General features: G+C 41.2%; 1 protein-coding gene across 1 annotated transcript in view; it reads right to left on the reverse strand.

Annotated features, from left to right (window-relative positions):
* Positions 1 to 12,439, reverse strand: part of astn2 (astrotactin 2) — a 492,640-nt gene that overhangs the window by 255,711 nt on the left and 224,490 nt on the right. Inside the window, exon 7 of the mRNA XM_066712608.1 lies at positions 5,374 to 5,541. Within this exon, the coding sequence (XP_066568705.1) occupies positions 5,374 to 5,541 (168 nt within the window). The remainder of the gene's footprint in view (positions 1 to 5,373; positions 5,542 to 12,439) is intronic.

The following is a 12,439-nucleotide window of genomic DNA, read 5'->3' on the forward strand; positions in this document are numbered from 1 at the left end:
GTCTCTCTAACGGGTCAAAGTGTGTGCTCTGTTGGGACTGGGTTTTTAGGATGCACACAAAGTGGATTATCTTTCAGTTCAGAGCGTATGATGGATTTACAGTGGCTCTGTAAATGCTTGCTGGCAAAGAGCAACATCCTATTAGCAAACTAACCACTGTTTTGTGGGTTTCTTGTTTTGTTTTGTGGCATGGCTGTCTGCAGACAACATCCCATTCACACAATTATCGATCACGTGCTTATCGGGTGAATACAATCGCCTGCTTCAGTCTCCAGGGTTTGGGGTTGACTTAAGTGAAATCTTTAGTAGCCCTGCTAACGTCTGCAGTGGAGGCAGGTAGTTGGGATTCTTCTATATTCCTGATTCACTGGGTGGTTGTGTGTGTTCTTAGTCATCGCTTCTGGACTTTAAATCACAATGAAACCACTAAAGAGCTAAGCATCAAAAAAGCACAGGTGAGAAACAGACACCTCTCCTCTCTGCAGATGCACTGCAACTCAATTTCAAAGTCTTTTGTACAAAAGGGAAAAATAAAATAGTTATATTAAGGGACCATCAAACTGTTCCCAAGTCTTTCGATATCCGTACGATGCTTCCAATCTGGCCTGTGAACAAGAAGCACATGTTTCTCTCAGCTTTGTCAGGCATTTTAAGTTTAGCCGGACAGGAGCTGGCACCGGATCTGAGGCTTTAAAAATGAAACCCAACTTTGAGTTAATAAAAAAAATACCATGAAGGAGAAGCATTTTCAACGGTCTATTGATGTGTCTTCTATTGTGTTTGAAGACGTCTGTGCTTGAAAACAGGACGGTCTGTGCTTTGAATGTCACACTTTCATTGCTTGCATTAAAAAAGCCTCAGTAGAAACATCTTAAAGCTGCTGCCAATTAGCAGAATGAAAATGAAACTCCCAGCTTTGACCTCGTCATCCCAAACTCTGAACGGGTTCCAGCATACCAGTTAACTGCTTTCCTGCTTTTTTAATCAGACCTATAGAGATGAGTGTGTATGAAGAGATACACTGTGCAGATCATAACAATAACCAATAATGCGTACACATATTGCCTTATAAATGATAGTTATCTATTTTAAAGGGGTTAAATTGTGAATTAAATTGTAAATACATAAAACAAATTTGGTAGTGACTGATCATAAAGAAAACATGATGGAGCAGATAGTTTGTTTCTAAATCTTGTGGGTCGTTTGACAAATTGCGCTGTATACTTGTGACACATTTTAATACTTGTATACTTGTGACAGGATATTAAAAAAAATAAAATCAATAGCAGGTCTTTGGCATCACCGACGACCTGCAGCACGAGGAAGACAGAAGACTTCAATTCTTTATGACGCACAGAAGATTCAATTTTAATTTTTTGCAGCAATGGCCTTTTCAAATGCAGGGGTTCTTAAATGAAGTTAATTGAAATAATTGAACATCTGGCAAGTCACTAATTAAGCGCCATAATGCTAAATAGCAGCGAGCAGTTATTTGATGGCTCTCCAAACCATTGATTCAAACAACCATTATACAGAGCCTTTAAACTGTTAATCAGCAAATGGCTGTTATAAATATTTTGCATGATCCATTAAATCACATAAGCAGAGCTCGCACTGACTGATGGTTAAATAAGTGGGTCCAATTGTTCCAATTAAATTCTATTAAAGTTGGCTGGGTTGATACCAGTGCTGTAATGCGGTCGATGTGGAAAGTGATCGGCTGGATTACAGACTCAGATCTGCACTCGCTGAGTTTCTAATACTAATTGGTTCCGTATTTTGGGAGGAGCTGCTCATAATAACATGGTGAAAATGTACACATTAGGGAAGGATTGAATCTTAATGGAGCTGGATATGACAAGGCATGTGGGTTTGACAGCATAATGAATGATTACAAGACATGCTAATGAGGAAGTCCTGCTCAACTGTTTTGACAGAGACGTCTGCAAAGCAGGACGTCCATTAGGGGGAATGTACAGCATCTGAAAACACTGAGCCTGAAGGACACCGATTCACCGAGTCTGCAATCTTGTGCTCAGATTTAAGTCAGGATTAAGCTGGAGCGCACAAGGAAACCGGATCTCAACAGGCTTGTGAAAAACATGCGCTGGGTTTAGGAAAGAGTGTTGTTTAAATCAACAAAACAAATCGATTTCAACAAGACATGAAGATGACTTATGTGGTGCCACTCAGAATAACACACTGTCAGAATTATGAATATGGATGAATCCTGGGGGGAAACGGTACAATATTACTCCAGACATCCCACGCACTACAGTTTGTCTCCATTTTCTTTCTGCTACAAAGCAGCATGCACTCCTTATTCCCCCTGTTTCTCTAGAATGAAATGGTGCAAACTTTGAGAAATACTATAAGGCACAGCAGATAACAGTTATATGAACATGTGCTACACTGAGAGTCAGCAGGAGGAAGTGTTCGTTGGAGCAAAATGTAATAAATTCACACTGTCTTACCATTGCATCCATGGCCTCTGATAGAGTTCGGCCTTCACCCCAAACTCTGAGCTAATCGTTCTGCTGTGCAGTTGTATACTGATTATAAAATGAACAACCAGACTTATTCCAGGTCTGAAGGGAATGTCCTACTGAGAGACTGAGGGAACTGAACCTGTTCACCCTGGAACAGAGGAGACTACGTGGGGACTTGATCCAAGTCTTCAAAATCATGAAAGGCATCAACCACATCAAACCAGAGGAGCTTTTCCAGATCAGAAGGGACACACGCACCCAGGGACACAAATGGAAATTGGGCTTCAAGGCATTCAAGACAGAAAACAGGAGACACTTCTGCACACAGAGAGGCGTCACAATCTGAACAAACTCCCCAGCGATGTGGCTGAAGAGACAATTTGGGAACATTCAAAAACAGACTGGATAGGATCCTTGGATCACTTAGTTATTAATGGACACCAAACGAGCACGATGGGGCGAATGGCCTCCTCTGGATTGGACACTCTCTGATGGTCTTATGAGTGTGACACAGCACAGGTGTAGTTACAGACAGTAGGTGTGTAAGACCGACACAAATCCCCCGCTTTGTCACCCCTCAGGTTAGCAGGACTAGACTTGATGTCTGACATGTGTCTCTCTCTGCCGTTTACATTGCCAATGGAGGACTGCACATGGGAACAGTTTGCATCACAAAGCATTTAATTGGCCTCGTTCACACACATTAACTTTGGGGAACAGCTTGTGCGATTCATAAACTCCTACAGTTTCACAAATGTAAACTGTAATCATACTGCGAGGCATGGGATATCACAACTTGAGTAAGTGCATCTGGACACGGGCACATCTGATAGACCACGGTGATTAATTGCTGCATGATACATTTGTTGTCACAGTAAAAGCATCTTAACTAAAACAGCGAGCCACATAAAAAGAGAATAATCCTTCTCTGTAAGTCAAGTGCCGAGCCATTCATCTCGTGTTCAGTTCTTTTCATTCAGCACTTTCAGGGATTGCTAAAATTATCTGTTCCTGCTGTATAATGCACTTCACTTGGCATTCATTAGCACTCCAAATCCTTCCACAGGCTTTTATTTATACAGAGACACACCATCTTATTTCAAGTAATGGCTTGCTCTGGATACAGCTTCCCCGAGTCGAATCGGGATTGCAGCAAGGCTTATGTGTTTGAGGTTTGTAAAATGGCAACTAGAATGACTCTGCTAACAGGTTATCTGAGCCCAGTGCTGTTTGCAACAACAACAACAACAAAAACAACAATTCTCACTCAATACAAGGGGCGGCAGTGTGCAGTAGTGTTCAGGGCTCTGGACTCTGGAGGGTCGGGGGTTCAGTGCCAGGTGGGGGGCACTGCTGTTGTACCCTTGAGCAAGGCACTGTACCCAGAATGCTCCAGTACAGACCCAGCTGTATAAATTGATCATTGTATATATAAATTAGGTGATATATTGTAACAATTTTAAGTAACCTTGGATAAGGGTGTCTGCTAAAAAATATAATCATAATACTCAAAATGTATTGTATCAATTCATACCAGTTACTGATTATGTTTTGCTTAACTGATATTGTGCAGTGTTTTGAGAATCCACCTGTGAGAGGACAGACCAGGACGGGGATAGAACGTTTCTGGAGGTTCAAGTTGGCGCATCAAAAATAAACTGAAAAGCAAAATATACACTGGCCGTTTAAAAGTCCCAGCTAACGCACAAGCAGCCAGCCTTAAGCTACAGCACCAGGCTGCTTGGTGACTGTGCTAGCCTCGCTGAAATCGAGATTAGACTGAATTAAGAGACGCGCCGTGTCTACCCTGAGTGTCTGATTGGCAAATTACCCAGGAAGAGAGACTGATGAATTCTTGTGCATGTCAGGCCTGATGATCAGTCAGTCAGTCCGATCGTTCAGAGACAGTGCACCTCAGCCCCTTAATTAGCGAAGGGCAGAGCGGCTGCCTGCTGCACAACACAGACTTTATATAGTTTATAAACATGTGTTGGGGAATGTGAGTTGATGTGGAAAAGGCCAATAGCCAAATAAATAATAATAGAAATGAATGTATATCCCTGCATCCAGCTGGCTGAGAACCTGCTCGAAGCCCCGTGGGCGTCGAAATTCACCAAATACTTCTGCTGAAAAAGGCACAATGTGATGCCAAGGTCAGATTGCTCAGATGGCGATCATTCTTCCATGTCTCCCTTTCTCAGCAACTTGAACACGTCCACTTAAGGAGGGAAGACAATGATCTGGAGATACAGGGTGCCCACCTCCTATCCCTCTCTCTCTCGTGCGTAGGCAACGCTGTGGGGGTGAGAGTGGGATTATACTGGAGATAAAGACTGTGTTGATGTGAACATTTGATGTGCAGAAGCAGTCTTGCTGATGCCGATTGTGTTATGGTACATTCACGGATATTTTGTGTCAATATGTCTTGGCTGATATGCATCTTCGTTGGGAGCAAAATATGTCTATGTTGACCTTTCGTATGAGAAAGTTTTTTCGGACTCTTACAGAGCATGAGTTTATATCCTCAGACAAAGTGTACGCATTACAGAGCACAGAGTAATCACAGAAGTGGACAAAAATAGGAAAAGAGACGTGGAACGTTTATCGACCTCTGCTGGATTTTCGTCAGCAGTGTTTCACTACGAACTTCCCTCGTGCCGGCCGATTGGCGTGGGTTTTACTTTTCTCTGACTGTGAAGCCGACAATACTTCTACAGATACAAGTGTTGCCATAACTAATGTCTCTGAAAATGGTACAGCACAGATTCCCACATATAATCAGCTTTGTTTGGATGTATCCTGACTTCATGTGAAGACAAATCTGCAGCCTGTGTGCGGGGGATAGAACCCTGTGCTTTATGCGCGGATGCGAAGCCATGCTCACCTGTCTCCGGATCGCAGAGCTGCTCGCAGGGGTCTGTTGTTCTCTGACCGCAATAATCTCTCACCCATTGCGATGTCGAGTTGGTCTGGTAATACAATGTCAGCTTGGCGGGGTTGAGCCAATCAGAGACGTCCAGGTAGCTCCCAACGCTCACCACAAAGCTGCTACCTGCAGGAGAAAAGGCAGAGAGGAAGTTTCCATCAGCGGTGAGATTTCCATTTGGGAGCCATATAATACAGTCCTTTTTTTTTTTCAAAGCATGTCACAGAATGCGCAAACCTGTATAAAAAAGTTGCCTGCTGGCTCGAATGAATTGATGTTTCTCTTTTATCTACATTCAGTATATTGTTTTGTCAGTTAAAATCACCTGGAAGCCAAATGGATGTTGATAACGGTGGAGATGATGATTATTCATGTTAATAATAATAGTATTGTGACCAATCAAAATATGTATTATAAGTAGGATTAGTGAAGAATAAAATGTACAATGACAGGCAGGACAAGAGTCCACACACCACTGCAGCAGACAAAATAACACAATCAACAATTACTCAGATTTTTACTTTGAACATGTAAGGAATTGTGTATAGACTTGTCTGACCACATTATAAATCATACATTTGTACTTGTAAGTAATGAGGACAAGCAACCTTTTAAAGTGACCACAGTAGCACTTTAGAGTGCAGTAATAACTGTGTAAATACTATGTAATTAAATGACAATTACCACTAATGGCCAGTTTGTCCATGGTAGCTACATTTGATATAACTAGGTAATTACAGAGATATTTACTTGGTTGTCTACAACGATATCACAGTAACACTTTGGGAACTACAAGGTAATGGCACAGATTTACCAGATGATTACCAACCATTGTCCCTGTTCTTCTATGGTAACTACATATTGATTGGCATAGTTTTCCATTACAATTACACAGTATCAAAGGACCGACCCATCTCTGATCTTTAATGTGTTCTATTAATATTCTCCTACATGGAATTCTTCACACTATTTAAACTTTAACATTCTGTAAAATAATAGTTTGATGAAAAGCCAACCGTTCTTTTCTCAGATTTAAATGATTATTGTTACTTCATTAATGAAAGTAACAGAAAACCAAACTGTCCTCAGCCCACCTACACTGTATTGCATGGCATACAGTGAGATTATCAAACCATACTATCACTGGTTCAGATAAATAGTTTATCTGCCGTCTGTCAGGAAAAATAAACCCTTTTCCATTATCCTAAATGAGGGGAAAATTATCCAGCGGGGGGGGGGGGGGGCATTAATCTTAGTATAACATCTATCCTGGAAGGATGGCTTGGTCTAAGCTTACACTAAGACAGATAATACTGAAGTAGTGACGTAAATAAATCAGCAAAATGAAATATGCAATATTTTTTTTTTAATTCAGACAGGCCTTACTATTCTATAACCCATGGAAGTAAGCTGAAGTATATAGCATCCTAACTGTCCTTTCACATTTTAATAAATAAAGGGCAAGTCAGGCCTCAATCAAAACAAACAAACAAACCAATCTGTGACGAAACAGAGCACAGGTTTCCATAACTAGGTTTCTGGCACAAACAACATCCAAGCACCTCCGTCTGCACTGGATGCCTTTAATTTGCTTAATAAGACAGCGTGGAGTGAAGGGCTGGGGGTAAGAAGATTATCACTGCGAGGAAATTAGGTCTCGTTGCAAGAAATCCAACATGACGATGGACTCTCCTCAAAAAAACGACATCCAGCGTGTCTTAACGGAGACCTCCTTGCGTTGATACAATGTGGAGCAAAAGCAGAGCGGGGAGGTTGAAGTCTCTCCACGTGGACCTGTGCATAAGCCAAGGTGTTACCCAGAGATATGGAGAGACAGGAGATATTCAGACACTTCAATGACAGGGTTCTCCACAGACAGCCAGCGTGGCAGATGACCGATACAGGCACGGTGATCTGGTTAGGCACTGTGGTGTAATCCTGGTGGGCAGCTCTCTCTGGCCTACACGTGTCAAAGCTCTAGCGTACGGTGACAGTTTGTGCTTTAATGGATGATCTCTATCTAAAAGGCTATGGAGCGCATGGCTATACAGTGCAAAGCGTCAACATGGATGTTTATATCAGACGAAGACCTCATGAAGAATAATAAAATACACCCGACGCATTTAATCCACAGCGACAGCAGCCTTCTTAAAGTGCTGTGAATTGAAAAAAAAAAGACACCTATTGCTTCCCGAGAGATAGAGGGACTAAAGTAATACGGGTCTCAAAGGGATGTCATGTGTGGACAGGTAGGAGAGGAAATGAATTAAGTGTAGGACAGAGTTGAATACGGTTTCACTGAGGTTTTCAATATCCTGGAAGCGACGGGTGTCGAGTTGAAGGGGTTTCCACATATCTAGTGAGCTTTCCATTTCCTTGAAGGGTGAATTTAATTTTTTGGTCACATAACTTTTTGAAAAATACATTCAAATGTTGAGTCCTGTTGTATAATTAAGAGGTGTCAATGAAGAAGTTCGTCCAAATAGGTTGCTCTACAAATGAGTGATGTCTGATGGCTGTGTGAAAGCCTTTAACAAGTCATTGTCAAAAAGGAGCAAAGCGGTTCAATTGCAGTCATTAAAATGAATTCTCCTCATTCAGCCTCTGCAGTAATTACAGAGCTCAGACAGGGCTCATAAAGAGGCCCAATTATACAATTTTGAATTCCACAGGGATTTAATTTGGGCCTGCTATATTAAGAAGATTGGTGATGAACGATACAGATCAATATATATTGTCTGTCAAACACTTAAAACAAATTCTACAACTGGGGAAAACAAAATCTCAGTTCATCTTTGATTTCATCACAGTTTATTTAAATAGGCCAGTGACTGTAGATTGTTGGCACTGAGCTGGCAAAAATAAAAAGCAATGCGTTATGGACACTGTGTGACAACGCCTGTGTCACCTGACAATGAGGGACATTTTAAACACAGATGAAAAAAATAAATTAATATTATCACTAACTACTCAACAAAATATGATTGAATTATTATTATTATTATTATTTTTAATTTGTGTGACGTCAGGGGTGTGATGCCATGGGGCGGAGGGTGAGATGGCATAGGGGTGTGATGTCAGGGGCCACCCCTCTGCCCAGAAGTACCCCTCTCTCTTGCCCTGTTCACGCACTAAGATTTAAAGTAGATGAGGTCATCAATGTGTGGACCCAATATATGCTTCACATGCCTTGAAATGAATAATGAATGAGTAAATAAATACGACTTTTGTGTTTCTACACAAGCTGGCCACGTCCGCTGCCACAGGACAATGCATGCACCGGTGGACGCTGCTCATGCGCAGGTGAGGCCATGATGTTGTGTGCGTCTGATGGGCTCGGAGCACGGACAGAACAGAGAGCCACACGAAGGACAACAGACACAGACCCTGCAACTGCGCATGAGCACACGGATATAAAAGAGCAGCAGTCAGTGTCACTGATTCTCTATGAAAGGCTGTTCAGTAGTCATTTAACAGTGATTATTAGCCCACACTTTTAATGATAGTTGGAGCATCTGATTTTGTTCAGTAAATGTGTCTTAATGGTACAAAATGACACAGTGTGCGTTGTACACAAGAGACAGCTTCCCAAGGTTGCATTACGCTTTGCATATATTTCTCAAGGGAGCATCTGTTTGAATTCACAGAACAGATGTATTAATGAGCTTTTGATGCTTGTATATAAAACAAAAGAGTTTGGATCTGTAAACAGTTCTGTATAATGTTTAGATCACAATTGGTAGAAAACACATTGAAACAGTTTAAAATGTGACTGGTTAGAGCCAAATGACAAAAAACAAAACAAAAAAACAATAATAAACAAACAATAATTTACCAACTATGGAAAATCAGGCCCTACATGTATATAGAGTGTGACGATAAAACACAAAAAGTAAAATAATGCTGTTCATCCTGTTTGATAAACAGCTGCAGACAGAAGTATCAGGACCTTCATTAACCTAATTGATTTGGTTGAATAAGTGTTGTTTATCAAACTACACTTAATTCAGTTTGCAACAAGATGTTTTTGTTACCTTTGTTGTTGTTATCAATTGATGACAGGATGCATCGGAATGTACAGTGAGGGAAAAAAGTATTTGATCCCCTGCTGATTTTGTACGTTTGCCCACTGACAAAGAAATGATCAGTCTATAATTGTAATGGTAGGTGTATTTTAACAGTGAGACAGAATAACAGCAAAAAAATCCAGAAAAACGCATTTCAATAAAGTTATAAATTGAATTGCATGTTAATGAGGGAAATAAATATTTGATCCCCTATCAATCAGCAAGATTTCTGGCTCCCAGGTGTCTTTTATACAGGTAACGAGCTGAGATTAGGAGCACTCTCTTAAAGGGAGTGCTCCTAATCTCAGCTCGTTACCTGTATAAAAGACACCTGTCCACAGAAACAATCAATCAATCAGATTCCAAACTCTCCACCATGGCCGAGACCAAAGAGCTGTCCAAGGTTGTCAGGGACAAGATTGTAGACCTACACAAGGCTGGAATGGGCTACAAGACCATCGCCAAGCAGCTTGGTGAGAAGGTGACAACAATTGGTGCGATTATTCGCAAATGGAAGAAACACAAAATAACTGTCAGTCTCCCTCGGTCTGGGGCTCCATGCAAGATCTCACCTCGTGGAGTTTCAATGATCATGAGAACGGTGAGGAATCAGCCCAGAACTACACGGGAGGATCTTGTTAATGATCTCAAGGCAGCTGGGACCATAGTCACCAAGAAAACAATTGGTAACACACTACGCCGTGAAGGACTGAAATACTGCAGCGCCCACAAGGTCCCCCTGCTCAAGAAAGCACATGTACAGGCCCGTCTGAAGTTTGCCAACATCTGAATGATTCAGAGGAGAACTGGGTGAAAGTGTTGTGGTCAGATGAGACCAAAATCTAGCTCTTTGGCATCAACTCAACTCGCCGTGTTTGGAGGAGGAGGAATGACCCCAAGAACATCATCCCCACCGTCAAACATGGAGGTGAAAACATTATGCTTTGGGGGTGTTTTTCTGCTAAGGGGACAGGACAACTGCACCGCATCAAAGGGACGATGGACTGGGCCATGTACCATCAAATCTTGGGTGAGAACCTCCTTCCCTCAGCCAGGGCATTGAAAATGGGTCGTGGATGGGTATTCCAGCATGACAATGACCCAAAACACACAGCCAAGGCAACAAAGGAGTGGCTCAAGAAGAAGCACATTAAGGTCCTGGAGTGGCCTAGCCAGTCTCCAGACCTTAATCCCACAGAAAATCTGTGGAAGGAGCTGAAGGTTTGAGTTGCCAAACGTCAGCCTCGAAACCTTAATGACTTGGAGAGGATCTGCAAAGAGGAGTGGGACAAAATCCCTCCTGAGATGTGTGCAAACCTGGTGGCCAACTACAAGAAACGTCTGACCTCTGTGATTGCCAACAAGGGTTTTGCCACCAAGTACTAAGTCGAAGGGGTCAAATACTTATTTCCCTCATTAATATGCAAATCAATTTATAACTTTTTTGAAATGCATTTTTCTGGATTTTTTTGTTGTTATTCTGTCTCTCACTGTTAAAATACACCTACCATTAAAATTATAGACTGATAATTTCTTTGTCAGTGGGCAAATGTACAAAATCAGCAGGGGATCAAATACTTTTTTCCCCCACTGTAGGTGTTTTTTAATTGCGTTTTATTATTTCACTACTATGCAAAGACACAATGACAGAATTTGGTATTTACATGCGACAGAAGTCTATGCGTGTGTTGGGAATTGCTCTGTTGTGTTGTGTTAGTGTTATTGCCATATTTCTGATCCACTGACGGACTTCTGCGCTGGGAACGCTGTGATAAGGCAGACTGTCAACTCAGCTTACTGTGACACTTCCAGCAGACAGGCCTAAATATTTACCTCAAGAAGACTGCTGGTACGTTCATCACAAATGAATGAATAATGAGCAAAGAACCTATATTTCACCTTTGTTTAATGAAGTGAATTGCTCAGTGCTGTAATTACACAGATAATGAAGCCCTGCTTACTGTATAGTATGATTCAATGATAGGATTCACAGGCAAGATTAGGCTGTGATTGAATAATGATTGGGCAGGCATGTGCAAATATATATATATATATTTTTTTTTAAGTAATCCTAGTAAGCTTGACTATTAAGGATGGTGGCCAAACCCTCCATTCCAACCCTTCATGTTTGACATTTGATCAGAAATGTCTCCGGGTTTGTGGGAAGAGGCCATGTGTTCCCAATCATGATGCAATCCTGGACACTTTGTTAGGAAAGTAAGCAGAAATCTTTCGAATGACAGACATCGCTGCCCAAGAGAATCTGAGCTAAACCCAGCCAAGTCACAGACACAGAGATTTATAAAACCAAACCATGGAAAGGTCTCTGTTAAAAGGATGGTTCAACACATCTGTAAAATCTGTTAAGTGTCTAATGCTTTAACAATATGATGAATAGAAATGAATGATAAGCCCATGAAATTAATGTTTTTCATTGAATGCTAATATAATGTAAGGCTGATTCCTTATACTTTAAAATCTGCATGATTTTTGTTAGTGGCTCCTTATGTAAATATTTCAAGATGAATACAGATGGAGAACTTTGGGGTAGGAATGAGAAATCTATAATAATAATAGTAACATGGCACAGTAACATTTTAATATGATTTGCCTCAAAGTTCACTAAAGACAATTGTATTTATTGTATCTGAATGAGAATAATTGGTTTGACTTCATTTTCTTAACCTCTGACCCCAATATTGATCCCCTTTCTCTGTTTGACATAAACAAGGAGACTGTTCTGGCAGTGCTGGTCATGAAATCCCTCCGACACGCGCTTTGTAATCCACAAGAATGGGCCAATTTTCTGCTCCCCATGGAAATCAGCCTAAGACCTGCAATCAGGATTCAAATGAGCAAGATCCAAATATAACTCACCCTGTACTTGTGTGGATTGACTTAAAGAGGTAATTCCCTGCTGACTGGCTCATCTGGATTATTTGCGTCCAGTTATTAGG

Source organism: Amia ocellicauda, chromosome 9 (genome assembly GCF_036373705.1).
Source record: "Amia ocellicauda isolate fAmiCal2 chromosome 9, fAmiCal2.hap1, whole genome shotgun sequence".
Classification (NCBI taxonomy): Eukaryota; Metazoa; Chordata; class Actinopteri; order Amiiformes; family Amiidae; genus Amia; species Amia ocellicauda.